The 24,229-nt window shown below is 37.9% G+C and overlaps 1 protein-coding gene across 2 annotated transcripts in view; it reads right to left on the reverse strand.

Annotated features, from left to right (window-relative positions):
* The window catches only part of larp7 (La ribonucleoprotein 7, transcriptional regulator), a 73,617-nt gene extending 52,962 nt beyond the window's left edge, over positions 1-20,655 (reverse strand). Inside the window, exons 1-7 of one of the 2 annotated variants that reach the window (XM_079603614.1) lie at positions 20,266-20,655; positions 19,955-20,169; positions 19,765-19,865; positions 19,585-19,668; positions 19,330-19,494; positions 18,950-19,052; positions 12,251-12,568 (exon numbers count right to left, since the gene is read on the reverse strand). In XM_079603614.1, the coding sequence (XP_079459740.1) occupies positions 12,251-12,568; positions 18,950-19,052; positions 19,330-19,494; positions 19,585-19,668; positions 19,765-19,865; positions 19,955-20,159 (976 nt within the window). In that variant the 5' untranslated portion in view covers positions 20,160-20,169; positions 20,266-20,655. The remainder of the gene's footprint in view (positions 1-12,250; positions 12,569-18,949; positions 19,053-19,329; positions 19,495-19,584; positions 19,669-19,764; positions 19,866-19,954; positions 20,170-20,265) is intronic. The other variant, XM_079603615.1, reaches the window with a different exon arrangement.
* Positions 20,656-24,229: the final 3,574 nt, after the last annotated feature.

Raw genomic sequence — 24,229 nt, forward strand, 5'->3', positions numbered from 1 at the left:
AAGTTATTAGCATTTTTGGAAATTTCATTATAACTTTTGACCAAAAGGTGGCGCTGTCTCATAAATTTGTGAGTACCTTTAGGGCGTTGTACTGATGACCCATACTGAGTTTCGTAACGATACGTTCATGCGTTCATAAAATACAGCATTTTAGCACATCATTCAAAATGGCCGACAGCCAAAATGGCCGATATGGGAAAATTGGATATCAGTCAACTCAGTATGACGCCCTGAATCTATCGAGACCACTTTTATGATTTTTGGACAAACCGTTCAGAAGTTATAAGTAAAATAAGCAAATTTTCATATCTCCGGACCAGTAGGTGGCACTGTGCCGAAACGCATTATGTAGCCTCAGGTCATGTTTGTGATGACATCTACCAAATTTGGTCTGAATCCGATAAAGCGTTGTGGAGATACGGCCTTACGTCTGTTTTCGCAAGCGCTACGTAAAATTTATTTGCGCGGTATTCGAGAACAGTAATTCGAATCAACTTGAATTCCATAACTTTTGGTCGACAAGGTCTGGAGATGATCTGGTTCATTTTTCGTGAAATTCGGAGCAACGGCCTAGGAGGAGTTCGAAAAAGTAGGTTTTTCGGAAAATTCAAAATGGCGGGAAAACTATTATGACGGAAAATGACGTCATAGGGTGCAGTCGAATCGTCATGAGCTCAGGAATCAGAGGAAAAAAGAATTTTGTTTCTAGCCCTTGTGGTTCAAAAGTTATTAGCATAAACATGAGTGAAACTTTGGACAGCTGGTGGCGCTAGAGGGAAGGAGTTGGAGACTCCAAATTTGCTATGGTGATAGGTCAGGCTGTCCTCTATCACTGTGCCAATTTTCATAAGTTTCCCGCAAACGGTTCTATAGGCTGTCATAGACGCCCAGTCGGAAGAAAAAAAAGAAGAAGAAGAAGAACCGGAACAGATACAATAGGTGCCCGCACCTTCAGTGCTTGGCCCCTAATAATAGGAACGGGAACAGAAACAATAGGTGCCTACGCACTTTCAGTGCTTGGCCCCTAAAAATGTTACTCAAACAGATACATATAAATAATAGGGCTGGAAATCGATTCAAAAAATTTAATTAACTGCACAATTTGCTGAAATTAATTGCAATAAATTGCATTTCCCCCAAGCTTGTAATCATCAATATTTAAACGTAGTAATCACCTAATTAAATTAAACACATTTAAAAAAAACGGAACAGAAAATAGCCCAATATTCAAATAATATTAAACATCAATATATTATTGTTCATTCAGTTCTATGCAACATACTCAGATTTAACAGATTAATTTTTTTTTTACTAATTATCAAAATAAAGTATAGTCTTACAAAGCTATTATTACCAGAGCATGTGATCAGAGCAGGTAGTTTTAACATTGTTCCCCAGCATGGCTATACCAGCTCAGTAGGGCTATTGCAAACAACAAACTATGGACGAAAATTCGGTGCATCCAGCTTCTATGGTGTTTGAATTCAGCTTTGCAAATTGCACACAGCATCTTTGTTTTGTCAAACGCGCCATCAAGCAACTTTTTAAATCCAAATATTCCTCCTAAAACGCCATCATTGTCCTTCTCCATCATGACAGGGTGACTTAATTCGGCACACTCACAATAGCAGCTGGAACAGGTAGCCATTAAAACGAGGCAAAAAAGTGCTGCGTCAATTGCGGTTTTTATTTTTTTAATGCGTTAAACATCTCAAACTAATCGCAAAGATTAACACGTTAAATCCCCCAGCCCCTAATAAATAATAAATCCAAATATCCGGACCAGAGACATGCATAGTCCTGTAGTCTCATTTTAGACAAGTTGGTCATAATGTCAGTGCTTTACAATACATCGGTATAGAGAAAGTAAAAAAATAAAAAAGGTGGTGATAATGAGAAGAAATTGTTACGAAGGCATTTTTTTTGATACCTTAACCCTCTGGGGTCTAAGGTGTTTTTGGGGTCCTTGAGATGTTTTGACATGCCCTGATATTTGTATTTTTTTCAGTTGCTTATAAATATATTAATGGCAAAGGTGTAATTACACTCTATTTAGCACGAACATGGCTATCATAATATGTGAGCAACATGTATGTACATGTTTGCATTTTTGAGAGAATATTATTTATGCGTGGTTATTCAAAAAACTCAAACTTACATTTTCTGATATAAGACCACAAACGACCAACTTCACATATTCCCACAATACTTTTGACTAATGGATGTTGTCGGCTAAAGTGTTTACTTCAAAATGATCTGAAAATCATCCGGGCTAATCGTTCACATTAAACAATAGATTGATTTAAATTTTGTAAGACACTTTTTGTTTGGAAAGGCAATATGCAGGTGGGCGTGAATGATCCAACAAGGTCATGAATAATGTCCTCATTCACACCTGAGAGAAGACAAAGACCTGCTAATGCTGCATACTAATGAGTATTTCACTGAGTGTGTCACTGAGCCACAAGAAAGAATGCAAAGACAACACACACACATATATACATACATTCACACACACATACATACACACATATATATATATATATATATATATATTACTACAGAATTGGTTCAGAGTTGGAAACATCTTGAAAAAAAGTGTATTTTTCCACAAACTTTGTATGCTTGCAAATTGTATAATATCCAAGGTAAACATTTCTAGTAATTGTGCAGTTAATTCTCATTCGTATTTTCAGAAAGTTTTGCAATATGTAGGCTATCCTCTCCCCAAATTTGTCACTAATAAAACACAAAAATAATTTAAAGAGAAGGCTTATATTGACCTTTTAAGATTTTGTTTGCACCTTGTAAATTAGGTTGTGATGTGGCAGTAAAAACTTTAATCTAACCAAAACGAAACGTTGTCTTTCATATTTCGTCTGTAGTCTTTTATAATATATATTAGGGCATAAATGTTAATTTGCAGTTTAATATGTTGCTTATACAAAGACATTTTATTTCAACGTATTCAGTCGATTTTTACTCATCTCAGTAGGCAATATAGATAGTTTGCTAAAAGCGATATTCATTCACACAGACACGCGCGAGCTGTAGTAAACAACAGCATGCATATGTGCCGTTCATTCATTCAAACACAGAAACGCGATTCAAATTTAAACAGTCTTTTGTGGTTTACAGACACCATTTCATATCGCGATTAGAACAAAGTACTTACTGATCATCTGCAGCTGGATCTATTGTTAGGCTACTCCAGCACGTTTGAGGTAAAATTTCCAGGATTATCACGATATTATTATTCCTCACAGCTAGTGTGTTATCCAGCTGTTGTGGGCGTTGACTGGTTTGCATGTGTTGCCTCAGATTATCTGTGTTTGTATAGCGCACGCTCTCGATGGGCGTGTCACATTAGCAGAGTAATGAGCTGCCAGAACGATAATGAGAACGGCTGATCTCTCGCTCTTTATATATAGATTACATAAACAGAGAATATTTCTTTTAGTTTTGAATTAGATAATTTAAAACTACACACTTAAATGATTATAGAGATATATATCTCATGTCTGAGTGAATAGTATTCGCTGAGTTTTGTTTGAGTTTAGAGACGTGCTTCAGAAAAAAAGTTCACAGAGACGGAGAGGCATAAAGCACTCCCTGTTTACTTTATTTTACAAAAGCACAATGTTTTATTTCGATTGTAAGTGGACACATAAAAAAGTAGACATTTAACAGCTTATTGTTTCATATTTCTTAAGGCTGTATGACCAAAACTGACGGAGTATTTTAGGTCTATTTTGCTGCTATGTAAAAAAAAACGAGCAAAACACACCGCGCGTTTGCCGACCCCAGAGGGTTAAAGACGACATGAAATCAAAATTGACTCCATTTACTTTGTTAATGACTAGATATTACTAGTCTTGTGGTGAACAATTAATCCGTGCAAGTTAATACACAGAAAAAATTAGACGGCTTGGGTTGAAAACGCTAACAACGGTTAACAACTCCCCTCAAACCGTTAGTCTGCTATGAGCAGGGATGGAGAGGAGGAGCGCTAAAGTAAAACCCTGCCCTCAGTTTAATATTCCATTTCACTTGGAAATACGTCACAACACTGGAGAAAAGTTGTTTACAACTTCCGGTTCACGCGGACTTTAAATACCGGTACTTTATCAATATCAGGGCTAAATGAGGATTTTGATATTAAGCCTTTCTTGTAGTGATTTTTTTTTTTTTTTTTTCATCTGCTGTGGATATTAGATAAGATATAGTTTTTAATAATAAAGATTGTTATATTTTTTATACTACTTTATAATGCATTACAGCTTACAAGAAAGAGTGTAATATTTAGTATCATTGTCATGCAGCGTTTACCCTTTAGTGGAATGTTATGTATAGTTGTTGTATTAGGGCCCAAGCCCTGAAAGGGCGCAGAGCCCTATTGTTCTTCTAAGGATTATTAGGGCCCTATTGTTCTTCTAAGGATTATTAGGGCCCAAGCCCTGAAAGGGCCTAGAGCCCTATTGTTCTTCTAAGGATTATTAGAGCCCTATTGTTCTTCTAAGGATTATTAGGGCCCAAGCCCTGAAAGGGCCTAGAGCCCTATTGTTCTTCTAAGGATTATTAGAGCCCTATTGTTCTTCTAAGGATTATTAGGGCCCAAGCCCTGAAAGGGCCTAGAGCCCTATTGTTCTTCTAAGGATTATTAGAGCCCTATTGTTCTTCTAAGGATTATTAGGGCCCAAGCCCTGAAAGGGCCTAGAGCCCTATTGTTCTTCTAAGGATTATTAGAGCCCTATTGTTCTTCTAAGGATTATAGAAGAATTAGAAGGATTATATATATATATATATATATATATATATATATATATATATATATATATATATATATATATATATATATATATATATATATATATGCAAAATATATTTTACTTAAATAATTAACAGATTACAAAATTAACGGAAAAACTGTGCAACAAGTTGCATATGCTGAGTTTCGGTTCATTTTTGTGGTGTGCTCCAAAAATAAGCCCACGGAAAGGAAACCTGAAAGGAATGCCTCACGCACATTAACATATAAATTCTAGAATTGCTAACTTGACATCACAGCCTGTTTATATAATCAAAATAAACAAGTCAACCAAACGTATAAAAAGTTACACTGCTCAATTTAAATAGTCTGTTAGCTATATTTAGTGTTTATAATGTTTGTAAACATTTCTCTTTATTTACTGGTGTACATTATTTCTGAATGTAATAAAATGCGACTTGTCTGTCCTCTCAAAAACTTAATTTCATATAGGCCTATGTAGCATATTTTCAACAATGCAACAAACAAATTCTAAATATCTTGAAAAACAGTTTAACCGATAGTATTAATCGGTCAAAATTCGTACTTTCAGTTAACGGTTAAACAGTTAATTATGAGCATCCCTATGTGCTAATCAAATGTGAATAATATATTCCATATGCAAAAATAGTCCAATAACATGGAGAACACAGGGAGATAAAGCAACTAGTATTTGACTTGTCATGTAATATCACCATCAAAAGCCCATGAGGTGACCCCCTCCAAAATAATAAAACAGCTTTTTATAAGCACTATATATACGTGCCCGAAATTAATAAATAGAGAGAGCAGTATGAGTGAAATAAGGCATTACTTTGCCTACAAAAGTAATGAGGAAAGTAAAGAAACAGACCTCAATTATATATTTATAACAGGGTTTCTGCAGGGTTAAGTCAGTCAAATTTAAGACTTTTTAAGACCTTTTTATGACCATTATGATTTCAATTTATGACCTACACGAATTACGAAAAATAACTTTTATATTAGTCGATATAGATAATTATGTCAAATCTTTATTTCTTTCAAATTTTAAAGGCATATTTTTGCTCCTAAGTGAAAGTTGTAGAGCGTTAATTGTGGTTTTAAACTACTCAATTGTCAGAACATATCATGAGAAACACTTGCCAAACAGGGGAATATTTCACAAATCTAAGGTAGAACATTCAAACATTTGACATTAGGTCCTTAACAAAATAAATATCTTTATTGGAAAACTAATTTCTTAGTTTCTGCATGTGCTAATGGGGGTCAAGTCTTGAAACAGGTTTGTGTTGACTTTGATATCTTCATGAAATGTATGAAAAACAGTAGCCTAAATACATTATTAAATACTGTAATTATATTCCATTAGTTCTTTAAAGGGGTGGTTTACTGCTTTTTTTCTTTGCATGATTGTGTTTATGGGGTGCAATATAACATGTCTTCGTCTTTTCTTTTTAGCCTTATTTTTCATAAATTTGACTTTTATTTTAAGCCGCTTTCTCCTCTGTCATTTGAACGACCGGTTGACTTCCTAATTCTATGAAACCACTCCCTCAGAAACAGGCAATGGGCTCAGATTGGTTAGTTGGGACGGTGTGTTGTAATTGGCTAAACAGCGTAGTGCACGTTGTCCGGAAACTTCACTCCCATCACCTTTACCGGCGAAAGTCGCATGTGCTCCGGTCAAATGTAAATAATGGTGTCAATACTGGCGTACAGTTTGAGCCAGAATCAGACCGAGAAAGCGGAAATGAAGAGAGTCAAGCAGAACCTCCCCAAACACGGCTCTTACAAAACGCTTCTGAATGGTAATTTTTTTTAATTATTATTATTCTATTCTACTATTATTATATAATAATTTCGGTAACACTTTACAATAAGGTTCGTTAGTTAACATTAGTTAACTACATTAGTTAACATGAACTAATAATGAATTGCACGTATACAGCATTTATTAATCTTTGTTCATGTTAATTTCAACATTTACTAATACTTTATTAAAATCTTGTGCACATTAGTTCATGCACTGTGAACTAACATGAACTAACAATGAACAGCTGTATTTCTATTAACTAACGTTAACAAAAATGAACAAATACAGTAACAAATGTATTGCTCACGGTTAGTTCATGTTAGTTAATACATTAACCAATGAACCTTATTGTAAAGTGTTACCATAATTTCGATACGCTGTTACTTGAAAATGCCACTGCTGCCACTTCTTAGCTTTTGAGATACAGTTTTCTCCTGATTAAACATTTAATACACCAGAATAAATGACAGTAATACCGCAGCTGAAGTTTGCTGTTGCGATTACATATATTTTTTATGCACGTTTGTCTTATACACACAAAATAGTATCAAACTAATAAACAAACCGCGTTGGCATTGGTTTACGTTCTTGATCAAATCGAAAAATTACTTCATAAAGTATACATGGAAAATACATTTACAAAATTAGTACATAATTACAAATTGCAGGTTCAAAATGTTTGTACGCGTTTGTCATAGACACACGAAATAGCAGCTACTAACGCCAGCGCTGGCATTTGTTTACGTCCCTGATAAAACTAAAACATTACGTCTGAAATTATACATGCAAAGTTAAAATTATTAAGTCTTACTTGCAGGTTGTGGTCCAACAACGGCAGCCTGTGGGTTTAAAGTTGGAACTGCTTCATGTTTTAGTCACTGTTTCTTGTTTAATCCGGCATTGAATTCGTGGAGATTCTGGAAGCTGTCTTCCGTAAAATGCGCAGCACAGAGAGCTACGATTACTTTTCAGGAACATAATCAAACAGAAATTTTAGCCACTGTTGACGAACTACAGTGTCCATAGGAAGCCCGAACACAGAAGACCTGACAGCTGGGTGAAAATAACACACTTTCGACGGCATGGCTACAGCTCTCTACTATAATTCTTCCTCTTCCACAAAGCCGCAGAAATATGGCCAAGCCCTTTTTTGCATATTCCGGAGGGAGGGTTGATGTAAATGTATGGGTTAGTTACGTATAAAACCCGGGAAGTATCTCGTTGTAGTCCCATTCGAGTCGTTTTTGTAGGCATTAAACTTCCTGATTTTTAAAAGACGATATCTCTGCTTACGTTGAACTTTCAGCGCAGCAACTTTGCAGATACTGTTCATGCACCAACATCAACATAACACACTATTTAAAATGAAAAAAGTGAAAACGCAATCAACCACCCCTTTAATACATTGTCTACAATAATAATAATAATATAGCTGCAAGCAGAGATTACGGGCCCAAGCCGGTGGCACCGCCACCCCGGTGCCTTTAGTTGCACTAAAGGCACCAGGGTGGCGGTGCCACCGGCTTGGGCCCTCCATCGCTGCTTGCAGCTATATTTATTTATATATATACATGTATATTAGGGCTGTCAAACGATTAAAATATTTAATCGCGATTAATCGCATTAATGTCATAGTTAACTCGCGATTAATCACACATTTTTATCTATTCTAAATGTCTCTTGATTTATTTTTGTCCCATTATTTTTTCTCATTTTTATGCTCTTATCAACATGGAAAAGTGGATCGGCTTGCTTTGTGCAAATGTTTTTTATTGAAAACAAGATTGGCATTATACTGTTCAATTCCACACTGACATTCTCACTTGGAGCAAATAATCTCTCACACAATGTAACTCTGTCCATCAATAAAAGGGTGACAGAAATACTGACGAGGTAACGTTACTGATAGTGACGAGTGTGCTGAGATCGCATCAGCGGTGTGTGTGTGTGTGTGTGTGTGTGTGCTTGGCCATCAAGTGCTATTTCAGACTGGACGTGCTGCGATGATAGCTCAGTTCACAACGACAAAACACACAGATCACTTTGGTCTTGTCAACTAACCCAACTTTTTAAAAGTAAACTTTCCATTCAGAATCGTATTGGCATCCATTTCGGCGTCTCGCGCTCATCATTCATCCACTCAAAACGTAACGTTAAAGCGGGTCGCACACCGGACGAGAAGCGCAGCGCCTCGTATTTAAAATCCGAACACATTCTCTATGAGTGTACACACACCGGCGGCGCCATTCTGCGTTTTTATTGCTGGCCATAAACGGAGAAAGTGCGCGTCCGCTGTGCTAGACGCGCTCAGTTGTCCTAGACGCGGCTCGGCACTGCGCTTCTCGTCCACTCTTTAGCGGCTCGCAAGCCCAAACAAGTGTGTGCGGCGTGCTGTTGTTTTGTTTTGTTTTGTTTCTGGTCTAGCTAGATCCGGTGTGGCGTTGTAGTTTTAATAACGTTACTAGTTGCTGCAAAAGCATGTGAAAAAAACAACAAAGTTTGCTAGGAGTTAATCTCGCGATAAAAAAATTGACGCTGTTAACATGGGTTTGCGTTAACGCCGTTAATAACGCGTTTAACAGACAGCCCTAATATATATATATATATATATATATATATATAAAACCGCCACCCCGGTGCCTTTCGGGTTCCTGTGCACGACGGGCAATAACGTAACCCCGCTTTGACTGTCGAGAAGAAGTCTGCTTTAGAGCTTGCATCAGTGTGGGTTGTGCAAAAAGGCGCATCGAGGGCAGATTTTTTGCCAGATTTTTTTAAAGGTTTAAATATATCAAAACAGAAAGATTTTTTTACATTGAAAAGCGTGCAATGAAAAACAGGAATAGGGGAGGGTAATGACAAGAGGGAGACAGAGACAGAGAACTTTTGAAACTAAAAAAATAACATCCTAACTTTGACAAAAAGTAGTCTTTGATAATGTTTAAATATACATAAAAAAGCAGCATTGAATTAATTGAAATTAGTGTACTTTAAAAACACTTGTTTAAAAGAAAAAACACATTTATACATAGTACAAAACACTAGATGGCACAATATACCTATATTTTAATAGTCTTTCTGCCCCCCTCCCCACACACACTGTGTGTGCCCTCCCTCCCCTCCACACACACACACACGCAGGGGGAACTCTGTCAGAGAGAGACAAAACCACATTCAAACCAAAATATCTGACTTCCTGTTGGTCGGAGCTAATGACTAAATGAGAAAATTGTCCGGCTCGATGTGCACAAAATACATACCGAGTTTTGTGACTGTAGGTAAAAATAACCCCCCCATTTTAGTCAAAAGCATCTTGAAAGTAACACACTTCCTGCTGCCAGTTGGTGGCGCTATAACTTTGACTTACATTAGTTACATCCATGTGATCGGCCTCTTACAAAAAACACACTACTGAAGTTTCATCAAGATCAGTTAATGTATGAAGACGTTATAACACATCGTGTTTCTCTTTTCTCGCCATAAATTCGTTTCCTCGCCACGGCCAAACCGTTCGAGATATCAAAAATCCGTCCGCAATTTAGCATCCTCAATGTCTTGACTTCATGTTGAATGAGTTTGGTGGCGATCGAAAGAATTTTCTAGGAGGAGTCTATAAAATTCCAGGGGGATTCGTTTTTTAAACAACCCATAATAGCCGACTTCCTGTTGGACTGGCGTAAAACTTAGAGCACGAAAGTTGTTCGGCCCGATGAAATCTATATATGTACCGAGTTTCATATTACATGCAAGCGTGTTTGATATATGGACCAAGTCTTCGGACCACGTTCAAGGGGGCGCTGTTGAGCCCCCCTGCCACGCCCGGGTACCAGCTTCAGTCCGGCCCTGATGGCCGCGGGTTCTGACCTGTGTGCAAAGTTTCAAGAGTTTTCGAGCACGTTAAGGGCCCCAAAAGTGCCCGAGAAGTCGCACACAGCAGAGAAAGGGTTAAAATAAAGCCCCCCTCCTCTCTCACACACACAGACACAGAGAGACTGGCAAAATTCTAAGATTTTCTCCCAAGAAATCACATTCAAACCGAAATATCTGACTTCCTGTAGGTCGGGGCTAATGAGTGTAAATTAGAAAGTTGTCCAGCCCGAGGAGAACAAAATACATACCGAGTTTTGTGACTGTAGGTAAAAATAAACCCCTCACTTTAGTCAAAAGCATCTTGAAAGTAACACACTTCCTGCTGCCAGTTGGTGGTGCTATAACTTTGACTCACATTAGTCACATCCATGTGATCGGCCTCTTACAAAAAACACACTGCTGAAGTTTCATCAAGATCAGTTAATGTATGAAGACGTTATAACACATCGTGTTTCTCTTTTCTCGCCATAAATTTGTTTCCTCGCCACGGCCAAATCGTTCGAGATATCAAAAATCCGTCCGCAATTTAGCATCCTCCATGTCTTGACTTCATGTTGACTGAGTTTGGCGGCGATCGAAATAATTTTCTAGGAGTATATAAAATTCCAGGGGGATTCGTTTTTTAAACAACCCATAATAGCCGACTTCCTGTTGGACTGGCGTCTATATGTGTACCAAGTTTCATATTATTACATGCAAACGTGTTTGATATATGGACCAAGTTTTCGGAGTTTTACTCACATCCATGTGATCACCTCTTACAACGAACACACTACTGAAGTTTCATCATGATCAGTTAATGTATGAAGAAGTTATAATACACTTCCTGTTTTCAATATTCGCCATAAATTAGTTTCCTCGCAACGGCCAAACCGTTCGAGATATCAAAAATCCCCTGGCAAATTTTCATCCTCAATGTCTTGACTTCATGCACACCGAGTTTCGTGGTGTTTGGATGAATTCTCTTGGAGGAGTATTTCAAATGCCAGAACATGCGTTTTTAAACTACCCTAAATAGCTGACTTCCTGTTGAGCTGGCGTAAAAAGTAAAAGCACGAAGGATATATGAACCGATGAGATCTATATGTATACCGATTTTCATATTATTACATGCAAGCGTGTTTGATTTATGGACCAAGTTTTCGGATCCCATTCCAGGGGGCGCTGTCGAGCCTCCCTGCCACGCCCGGGTACCAGCTTCAGTCCGGCCCTGATGGCCGCGGGTTCTCAGTGTTTCTCCTGTTCGTCAGCGCCGCTTCATCTGCCTTTATAAACTGGTTTAAATCACTGAGACATTTGTGTTCTTCGCTGAATTCAAGCGCTTCTCACTGGATCTCGTGACTGAGACCGATCAGAGTAAACGCATTAGCTCTAGTGAGCTCGCGCTGTGCTGCTGTTTGGAGTTTGAGCCGAGCGGATATATGGTCCGTGTGGCGCGCGGTTCAAATTAGTTTTTCCGTTCCGCTTTTGGCGCATTTAACATTATGCTGCCAGCGCATTTTCGGGGGGAAAAGGCAATGGTAGAACCAATGAATGAACGAGCATATCAATTTAAGACGTGGCTAAATGTAATTTATGACCTTGTACGGAAAATCCGGACGTTTTTATGACCTTTTATGGCCTAAAATTAGTATTATTAAATTTAAGACATTTTATGACTCCGCGGAAACCCTGTTATAACTACTTGAATTTCTTTGTGAAAAAAAAAAATTAAACAGAAAAAGTTACTTAGTGCTTAGTATATGTAATTATCTCAAATAAACCAAAATAACATCTACCTTTCATCTCTCCCTCCTCGGTTTCCTCTTCTACTTTTCTCATTTTGGATGGCATCTCATCTTGTCCTCCTCCCGTTGATGCCTCAAAACTGCAGGATCTTCGTCTTTTCTTCTCAGTTTTCTTACTTGCTGTGCTCGTCAGTATTGCAGGGTTTTCCGTTTTAGATTCATCTGCTGATTGTTTCTTCGGTTCGTTTGTAACCGTCTCAAACGCTCCTCTCTCCATCTTATTTACTGCTATTTCTTGAACAGCATTGCTTTTAAGCTCACTTCGAGACCTTTTTTTTCTCTTCTTTTTCTTGCCATCCTCTTCATCATCTAAAAGTAAAAAATAAAGTGTGTTGCTAATATCAGGATCACTTAGATTGTGATGGCAGAAAGACACCAACTGTTCTCTTTCATGTTATGGTGTAATCTTGAGGATTACACATATTGACAGTAGGGATGGCTCGATACCACAATTCTGTCTTCGGTACAATACCAGAAACTAATACCTCGGTATCGATACTAAATCGATACCACAGAAAGAAAAAAAAAAAGTGTCCCCAAAATGTAAGTGAATTTAAACAATTTTATTAAAAAACACTGCTTTAAACTCTCCACTACCAAATGTGCAAAGAAAAAGTATCAAAGTGTAAAAGAAAAAGAAAAAAAACTGAAATTATACAATTAAAATAGGTTAATATCTATAATAATAGATTAACATATAATAATAATAATAATAGAATAATGAAATGACATGTAAACTATTAGCTGGCATGCAAACCATTAGCTTGGTTTGGTTACTGTTTGGTTTGTGTTTGGGTTCATATTAGTTTAATGCATTGTATAAAGTAATGTTAACATGCTAAACATGTATTAGGCCATGTCCACACGGACACGGGTTTTTTTTATAACCGGAGTTTTTCCTCCTGCGTTTTTGAAAAAATCTCCGTCTACATGAAAACGCAAAAACACGCTATCAAGCGCCGTCAAGAGCATTCCACACCAGCAGTCGGCGATATAACCCTAACCGTAAAGCCACGTTGGCCAATCAGAAGCCGTCAGCGACGCACAATCTGACGTCAAACACAGCGGATAACAGCGCGCACTTTGACGTCGCAAGGCAAAAACTCCGGTTTTACTGTCTACACGACAACACTGCAACTGGCGTTTCTGAAAATCCTCACCCTGGCAGGGGTTTTCAAAAATGTTCGGTTTCAGTGACCTGATGCTGTGTTTCCGTGTGGACGAACGGGCGAACCGCGTAAAAAAGTCACGGTTATAAAAATACCCGTGTTCGTGTGGACAAGGCCTTAGTATATTTCAATTTGTTCAGGTAATTTAATTACTGATTGATCTAGATCAGTAATTCTCAAACCTGTCCTGGAGGACCACCAACACTGCACATTTTCTTTGTCTCCCTAATCAAACACACCTGATTCAACTCATCAGCTCATTAACCCATGTGATAATGAACTGATGAGTTGAATCAGGTGTGTTTGATTAGGGAGACAAAGGCTGCGTTTACACTTGGCATTAACATGCGATCCGATCAAGCAGATCGGATCATTAGGCAATCAGGAGACCGTGTGTTTACATTTGTTCATATTAAGTAGCCTCTGTATCTGGATAACCGATCTGATTTGTTTCCTGCTTAATATTTAAATTAGGTATGTAGCACGACACCAATAAGAGTAAAGATTATAAAAATGAAGCAATGTCCCAATTGCTTTCACTCACTCACTTTACTTTCCTGTGCAATCTCCAGCCTTAAATCAAATTACGTTTTTTTAAATGAAGGAATATTTCCAGAGTTGATCATACAAAAATAACCATGGTTAAAGGTTGGGTAGGTAAGAATTGTCTAAATAACTTTTTTTCAAATTGGCTTAAACGGTCTTTATATACCAATACATAATTAAAATGTAAGTACTTTGAAAAAGAGAGTATAAAAATTGAGTGACTATAGTGTATTTAATCTTCAAAAAACATAGCTCATTAATTCCTACCGGGACGAAACAAGTGATTGGCTTGCGCGACTGTCACTCTCCATCGCCATGACTACCGCCGCTATTACTGGCTCTGCCCACGTGCGCGCAGTCGCGCACCCGTTTTTAAGTGAATGGAATTAATGAGCTGTGTTTATTGAAGATTAAATACACTAGAGTCACTCAGTTTTTTATACTCTCTATTTCAGAGTACTTGCATTTTAATTATGTATTGGTATATAAAGACAATTTAAACAAATTTTAATAAAAGGTTTTTTTTTATACAATTCTGACCTACCCTACCTTTAACCCTCTAGGCGCCACGGTCGAGTTTACTCGACAAGATGCGGCACTGAATAAAACGGCCGATTTTGTCAAATAGGGTGTCAAATTTCCTTCAACCTCCCATCCACTAGTTGGCAGACATGTTATACTTCATCCCAGACTCAAAAAAACGTCATGCTTTTATACAAAATATTCGAGCTAGAGCGCATTGAATCAGCGCGAACAAAAGCGGAGTGTGCGAGTGAGCCATTTTATTAGAGCAATATTGTCAACGTCAGCGAGTATTTGCATTAGATTATTATTATTATTATTATCTAATTGCATCAATAAAGCTTACCCACAATGAAGTGTTGGGTCTTCTATTCGCGGACCCTGGTTCTGAAGGGAAATATCTGCCTTCAGAAGTTGACGTGATTATGAAAGTGAAAGTATAGCCCGTACGTTACACCAAGCACAAACGGTGAATCCTTTGCCCAATGTAGATGGTCCTTTGCCCAATGTCAGTGGTGGGAACAATGTTTCCCGGGGTCGGAGTGTTCATCGCGAAGTTAGCAGGTGTGTTATTGTTGTGGGGAACGAGGCGGGAGATTTTTGCTAGCCATGTAGTTTGTCTTCTGACCGCGTGCCTCTCCGCAATCGCGGCGACATTATTGTGGTGGAGACTTTCTCTAAAGCTACTGGGTATGTTAGACGAGGTCAAAGTATTCATAGGACAGTTATGGGGCAACGTGGAGGCAGGGTGAGGAGTTGCAATGACAATGACAGTAGTCCGTGCTGTGTGCACTCGGCGTGCGCGCGAGGCAGATCTGGCCGCGCCCGCGCTGCTCGTAGCAGGAGCAGAGGCGGTGTGACACGGGGCAACTAAACAGGTCTTGTCTACTTGTGTTTGTGTGTCATATGAATAATATATATATATATATATATATATATATATATATGTGTAATATATATATATATATATATATATAATCAGAGTGCCTACTGTATGTAGTAAATGGAAAATCTCTACAGCAAAAGGCCAACCACTACATGCATTCGGTTTGTTTCAACCATTTATTAGTAATGATTTACACAGTTTGTTTACTACTTACTATTTACCTGAGAATTCAGTATTGTGCAATATAGCATACAGAAGGTGAGGGACATTTTGGGGGGAAAGAAGTGCTGCATTTTATAATTTAAACTTGTGAATTTTCATGAATATTCTATAATCCAAGATGACCGCCACCATATGACGTCATAATATGCTAATTAGATGGGAAAATGTAATCCCTACATAAACTTTGGGTCATACTTAATATTTCTCTAATTTACAGAAAGTCTCTATCTTTTATCACTTTTAAGATATAGCCTTTTGAAATTAAGATGTCAAAATCAAACGTTTTAGGAAAAAACCTCTGGCGCCTAAAGGGTTAAGTCACATCATCGATCATCTGGGTTTAAGGTTATAGTATGCAAATGACAATATTAACAGAAATGGGAGATTAATAAACATGCTGAAACAATAAAAATATTCAACATTTAAAACTTTTTTTTTTTTAAAGTTTATTCCCATTATTCCTTTGGCAAAGCAGCGCACGCTCTTCATTAAGATCTCATGACTCACAGCTGTGATTGTACAGGCGATCGCCTCGTTCAGATAATGTTGCATAATTAAAATGAAAAATGACACACGCAGTAGGCTATCATGTAAGTTAGGGCTGAACGATTTTGGAAAATAATCTAATTGCGATTATTTTTACCAATATTGCGATTGCGATTTAATATGCGATTATTTTTTAAGCTCTTTATCTTTTATTATTCAACAAACACAAGCAATACATCATTGTAAAATATGGATGGGAATCTTTAGGCACCTCATGAGCCGATCAACTTTTTTTATTTATTAATTAATCTTATTAATAAAACTTTTAATATTTATTTAATGACATATGTAACTATAAGTAGGCTACTTTTAAAAATAATTACACATTAAAAAACTAAATTAATACAATTACATGTTAAGAATTTTAAATAGGCTATAAGTAATAATAATAATAATAATAATTCATTACATTTATATAGCGCCTTTCTGGACACTCAAAGCGCTTTACATAGAAGGGGGGAATCTCCTCAACCACCACTAATGTGCAGCATCCACCTGGATGATGCGACGGCAGCCATATTGCGCCAGAACGCCCACCACACACCAGCTTATTGGTGGAGAGGAGACAGTGATGAAGCCAATTAGTATATGAGGATGATTAGGAGACCGTGATGGACAAAGGCCACTGGGCAAATTTGGCCAGGATGCCGGGGTTACACCCCTACTCTTCCGAAAGACATCCTGGGATAATAAGTGAATAGCTTCAAAACATAAAAGCTATCAATAACAAAGAGGGGAAAAAACATTACAAGCAATAAACAAAGAGTGCTTTCAGTATTTAAGAGTAGTCTGAATGTTTTCCATTCAAGAGCTGTGATTAAGTGATTTTTCTTTCTCATGTGGTTTGTCCTGTCTGTTTAATACAGACATAACTGACTGTTTACATTAATTTCGCGTCATAAACGCATTTTGAGATGCAAGTACATTAAACCACGTAGACGGAGTCGCTCACAGCTGCATGAGAGAGCGCTCTTCACAAAGCGGCCGTGAGTATTTGAAATTGAAAGCAGCTTCTGTCTATGGTTTTCATATTTTTATTTTTAATATATAAGTCAACTGCATTCCAAAAGACATATGATGCCTTTATAGAGCATTTGTAAGGAAAATACCGGCGGGCGGGACCGCGCACTACTAGAGTAACATCAAGCGCGCGTATTTCACAGCGAGTGCCATATGATCTTCTAGTCAGTGCAATGAAGCCCGCGAATGTCCAATTCGCTTCAACTTTTCTGAACTGTAGGCTATGAAAGACTATTTTTCGGAAGGTTCGAATGCGTGTGTGTGACAGAGGAATTAGAAGCAAGCAGAATATTGTGTATAAAGCACACGCAGCGTCATCACGCATCTGTGTTTAAAACTAAGCTCAGACTCGATTCTGAAATTATCTGAATCCATACAGAATCGTTGAAGAGAATCTATAACACAATCACATAAATTAAACAAACTGTTCTTTCCTGTAGCCTATGGCAGGCCTATATGCGTAGCGTGCCAAGTTGATGCTTCATCTGCGGTGCAGCTTCTGCGATTACAAAATCGCGTTTCATCATATCGCGATATTATCGCAAATGCAATTAATCGTTCAGCCCTAATGTAAGTCTAAATAAACTGTTTTAAATATTGACGTTTATTGTAAGGTTCAAATAAATTTTATTTATTGTCTAAACTGCGTCTGGCCATTATTTTCTGACAGCCACGTGGGGAGACTGGGCGGGGATTTAAATGACGTCCACCTGTGAATGCAGACACGGTGGCTGGATTGCGTTTACATTACACTGAGATCCGATCACAATGTGTCCTCGACTACCTCCGAAACTGGACACGCTGATCGGATAACATTCCAATCAGAAGCGCGTTTACACTCGTCTTTTCAATGTGTATGTGGACAACATCCAGATACAGGTCGCATGCTAATGCCAAGTGTAAACGCAGCCAAAGAAAACGTGCAGTGTTGGTGGTCCAGGACAGGTTTGAGAACCACTGATCTAGATTAATAAATGCTATTCTGTGAGGTCAGGTTACCTAATGAATGTTGACAAATGTAGCTTAATTGCAATATTAGTAATATTCATAATTCTCTCTCTCTCTGTGTCTCTTTAATATATTAATATTATTAAAAATTGTATTCTTTATTCATTCAAATTAAATTAATATATGTTTGTTTGAAAGTGCAAAAATGATGAGACCTAAACTTAATGGTTCTAGCGTGTCATGCAAGCAGATTTGAGCTTTCGTGTTTACCGTATCATATTTAATTGATAAGCTCTTATGTATGTGTGCTGTTCAGTGTTCAATAAAAGTCTAAATTAAATCAGTTGAATAATGGACTCACCAGTCGATCTCTGAACTCTTTGAACAAGTCAGGATGCGCAACTGACAAGTGCTCAAATTTGATGTGTTGCTTCCCATGGCAACACATTATTTAAAGCAACGTTTGCAGAGTGGTGCATTGAGGTCGGTTTCTTTACTTTCCTCATTACTTTTGTAGGCAAAGTAATGCCTTTTTTCACTCATACTGCTCTCTCTATTTATTAATTTCGGGCATGTAGAAATTCGAATGAGCTTCGTTTGATCCATCGTGTTCCTCTGTTGTCACCGTTTGCCGGTTTCGCGTGACCCACATTAGTTTAGGTAGCGCACTGCCGCCTAGCGGTGAAATTCTAAACAGCAGCGCATCAAATACCGAATTGAACAAAATTATGATATTGTACCGTTTGAAATATAATATATACCGGTATTTTTGCAGTACCGGTATACCGCGCATCCCTAATTGACAGTACATAAGGCATAGCAATGTCCTACCTTGTGTGTCCTGGGCAGCATCAAAGGGGATAGTCTTTTTCTTACAAGTCTTAGGGAAGATTCCTGGCTTCCTTGGAGCATCTTCTGGAGGATTGTTCAGCATCTGTCATTTCAAGTGAATCACACCGTTCATTGGAATTGTACGGCATTGTATTGCTATTTGTATACTGAATTATTAAAACTGTTTCTGTTTGTATAATCCCTACAGTACAATCCAATATGTGCTTGTGTCTTCACTAGCAGTCCAGTGTCTAAATTTAGTTAGTTAATTTATGTATGCCTAAAACTAAATTGCCACTTTCGGGAATATCAAAGTCGTCATATGCTGTATGCATTATGAATACTAACAACTTAGTACAATTATAAATAGCATCAGTTACCTCAATAGCTTTCTGCGCTTGTTCTTCTGTCTCAAACTCCACAAATCCAAACCCTTTGGGATGTCCTGTGGACTTGTACCTGGGTATACTAACATAAACCACATTTCCACACTTGTTAAACACTCGCTCCAGCCAAACATGAGTGACCATCTTTGGCAACAGCTCCTGAAACACAACAATTCCAGATTAAGGAATACAGTGAAATTAAAAAAGGGCATAAAAGAACAACAATTAAATTAATTTGCAGTCAATTACCACATAAACTGTACGGCTGTCCACATCTTTTGGGCTTTCACCAAGTGGATACTTTCGTCGTACGTGTGTTCCTTCAAGATTTACCTAAAGACACAACAGTTACTGTGATTATTAATGCAAAAATCAGAACTAAAATCACTCTGATAAAGGAAAAGAAAATACATGTTATGCAAACAATACCTCAACTATTGGTGAATTCTTAAGAGCTCTGGCTATCAATCTTACATCCGTAGTAAATTTTTTCATTCGGTTGAATGACGTCAACACAGATATGTCAATATCTGTAACAAAACGAAAGAAAGAGTTAAGTGAATATATACACACCTACATATAGTGTATCATAACGTATGAGCATAAAACTGATACATACATCCATCTCGTGACTGATCAATTATATTTTTCATGAATTTGTCCTTGTGAAGATTCACATCACTAAACCAAAATTCCACCTGCTTCTTCACATCAGCCAGTAGCTGTTTCACGCGAGATCTCTTCTTTTTCTCGTTCTCTTTCTTATCGCTGAGGTTTGCACAGGCGGCATTCCCTCCTGTGGGAATCTTCTCCGTGTCTATCATATTGCTATAGCTGTTAGTTAAAAGTCATAACAAGAGATCTGTCAAGTTTCAGAACCCATTATGTCGAGCTGAGTGACTAAGTCACAGTTACACATTCTTACCTTACCTTTAACTTATCGCTTCCTTGGTTTACTGAGATAAATAAAAAATAATAGCTTTACACTACCACGGAGACGCTCTCGGGACAGTGATTCCCTTAATAAGACACTTCTAATAATGATTACTATTAAACTATTCCGATTCCTAAACTGTTTTTACACAAACGTAAAATGAAGACGGCCACGCACAAATCTACAGCGTGGAACCTTTGTTGCATGTCTAATACTTCATTGTTAAAATCGGTTCAAACGCACAGTTCCGACTTCGTGTCGCATAAAGATGACGTCAATGCCTCCGCCGGACCCGGTGTGGGGTGTGGTGCGTGGTGCGTCCTAATTCGCATACTATCCGTCCTAAATAGTATTCGCGAAAATAGAAATAGTACATACCAAATCGTAGTATGGTGAAATGAGTGTTCCAAAGATACCCGGATGGTTTACTATTTCCGGTCAGAATCCGAAAGTGCAGATCGATGCATAGACATAATATATGGATCGATGCGCACTCTAACCATATATGGTTTATAATATCATATTATTTAGTGTGTGAATATACTTCTTTATCATATTTATAGTGTGTGATTTATAAAATACCTTATATCCTACATCACATATTTTGATGTTGAATGTCTGGTCACTTTATATCTTATATCAGAATATTATATTACTGTTAAGCCTACTATGAATATTATAATATGCCGAACCATGTGTCCTGTATCATAGCTACATGAATGACATTTGCAGAAAAAAAAACCCGCGTGAAAATCAGTTGGGTATTCAGTGAGGTATGGTTAATTAAATGCGCTGACAGCTCATTGCACCTGCCATACAGATTACACTGAGTAGAGCGGGTGACCGGTTTAAGATGGCGGCCCCACGGATCGACCGCGCTAGTAGCTATGGCTAGTAGGCATTAGCGGTCGATAGGGCGTCTATCACTATGATGTCTATGACTCTAACGGCTAATATTGCCCACAACCCATCGCGCGTTGGAAGAGGTTAGAACTACAAACACAAGTGAAAAGTTTTAAAATCAACTACAGACAGGATGTGTGAGTCCGGCGGTAAAGGGGTTTGAGTGATTAATTATCAGTAGCTAACCTGACGAAAATGTATTTATTCAATGTTGTCTACATTATATTGCATCTGCAGCAGCATTGTGAACTTTTGTAAAGACACGTTTAACCATTAACTTTTAAATGCATCATTGCATTCAAATTGCAAACACACGAGAGTATCCGCATTAAAGACCCAAGACTGGTAGATGAAGTGCTAAGTACATTTCTCTCCGAAACGGTAGGAAATTAAATTAGATTTTGGAGGATTTTAAAGGAGAACTCCGGTCAATTTTAACATTGAGCTCAATTTTTAGTACATTTGGAGTGCTGTCAATACAGAGAACAACGACAAAAATCGGTGTTGCCTACACTGTGTTATCCTATTTTTAAAATTTACACCCTATTGACATGAATGGGGCAAGTTTTAAACTTAACCAGTTCTTAGTCTTATCATCCTTGATGTGTCATTACAAGTGCCCAGTCATGTTGCTGGATTCCTTCAGAGTGAACACGAGTGAATCTGACTGCAGTAGATGTGAAAGATATGAATAAAAATGATGTTATATCAGCCAGCGCACATACCTGTATTTAGTTCCTGTTTTCGGTCGAAGTCCAAAGTAGTCGATTGTCGAGTTCACGCGCATAGGTTTAGTTACTATGATCACGCGCGTGAACTCGACAATCGACTACTTTGGACTTCCACCGAAAACAGGAACTAAATACAGGTATTTGCGCTGGCTGAATTAACATCATTTTTATTCATATCTTTCACATCTAATGCAGTCAGATTCACTCGTGTTCACTCTGAAGGAATCACTCAACATGGCTGGGCACTTGTAATGACACATCAAGGATGTTAAGAGGATAAAAGCAGGTTTAAAACTTGCCCCATTCAAGTCAACAGTGAGCAAATTTTAAAAATAGGATAACACAGTGTAGGCAACACCGATTTTTGTCGTTGTTCTCTGTATTGACAGCACTCCAAATTTACTAAAAATTGAGCTCAATGTTAAAATTGACCGGAGTTCTCCTTTAACTGTGATAAGATGATTGACAGGGCAGTTTACGGTGACAGGATGCACGCCACAGATCTGTTAAAGGTGACAAAGTAGTATGTCCCAAAGCTTGCCTACTCTTTTGCTACACACTCAAAAGTATGTACTTTTTATTCACAAAAAGAGTACATACTGGTGTAGTATAAGTAGGCGAATTAGGATGCTTCTTCTTCTTATGTGGATTTACTTAAATACCATCTTTTAAGGTGCATACCGCCACCTCCTGTGCTGGACTGTGAAGCGATTTCAGTCTAGGTGTATACCGGTATTATGATGTAGATTTAAAAATCTTGCTTTCCCCTTGTTAATTAATTTCATGGAAACAGACACCAGTGATTTTGCCAAGAGATCTCTCATATTTATTTTATAATTGATATAAGACATAGGAGGAAGTGACTATAGCAGGGTTGCCAACTTTGGGACTTTGAGACTGAAAAATGTCAGTGTGCACGCGTGCGGAGAACGTTTTTGGTAACCATTTTAAAAATGTCAGTCCTTGTTTACTTAATATAAAGTGAATTATGCAACAACAACAAAAATATTATAGAATGGAAACGCTTTATCAAAATGTACAATTAACTTATTGATTGCACTATAAAAAAATAAAGATAGAGGTGATTAAATAACAAACATGTTAAACAACAACATCAAAACAATAAGAAATCTCAAAACAAAAGGGACACATAATAGTTACACCACCTCCCCAGAAAACCACAACACACAAGTTTCATAAATTAGGCCTGTTGTATGCCACAGTGGCAGTTTGGCCTTCACTACCTCTGTAGGAGGTTTGTATCTGAAGCAGGGTTCAGGGCTGCTCATTTTCATTGTCATGATTGATGACAGGGTGCCATCAAGTGACAAGTCTGTTCCTGGTTTCAGTCTTGTAAAAGAGACTGAAAGAGTATGTAGCCGGTTCGGGCTCGCACGTCTCTGCTACTACGACTCGGCTATCTCTCTGCGTTGTGTTGTGTTGTGTTGTGAATAAAAACTGGAGTCCAATTGCTGGTTCAGAGGTTCTTTATCTGCATGAGTTGAAAAATGCAGTAATTATTTGTTGCATTCAATGTAGTGCATGTTTAATCAGCCTTCTCCTCGCTCCGCTCAGACCTCCTGCGGACTGAAGCGAGCTCACAAAGACCTCCTGCGGACTGAAGCGAGCTCACAATGCACAATTTACAGTAATAAAGAATATAAAGAAAATAGTAATAATTCATATCACATCAGATGTATCAACCAGTAGCGGCGCCAGGATTTTGATTGTAGGTGGGCCTCCAGAAAACTGGATGGGCCAGTTAAAATAAGCCAAATAGTCCCCTTCATCTCCGTTTCAGCGCTTTTCTGAGGACAGCGACCACGTAGCCTACCTACGCAACACGTTCTAATGAAAGTGCGTATGATCGTATCTATACCACGAATTGTATTTCTCGTGTCATTTATACGCCAAAAATGTTTTTGTTTTTTTTGCCTGCGCATGACACACAGTTTTCGCGTGCATATGGTACGCACTTTATGGCGTGTAATAGGCAGGCACTCCGCACCCCTAATCCTACCCAAGGGGTTTACAGTGCGTATATGCACGCAAAAACATGATTAAATGGCATGAGAAATAAAACTCTCTTGTGTCGCTGTCCTCTTGTCTTGGCAGTAAACATAACTTCATTGATCTCTTTTGAACGTTCAATAGGCTACACAAAAAGACTGAAACGGAATTATATATTTGGAGGGTCTGTTTCTCTCTCTCCATTTATTTACCAATCATCTTTCTTATAAATTCAGAATGACAGAAGAACATATCGTCGACATGAAATAACAGCAGCATTGAAACTGACACAGCTGCTAAACACAAACAGCAGGAA

The sequence above is a fragment of the Phoxinus phoxinus genome, assembly GCF_949152265.1.
Source record: "Phoxinus phoxinus genome assembly, chromosome: 2".
In the NCBI taxonomy this organism is placed as follows: domain Eukaryota; kingdom Metazoa; phylum Chordata; class Actinopteri; order Cypriniformes; family Leuciscidae; genus Phoxinus; species Phoxinus phoxinus.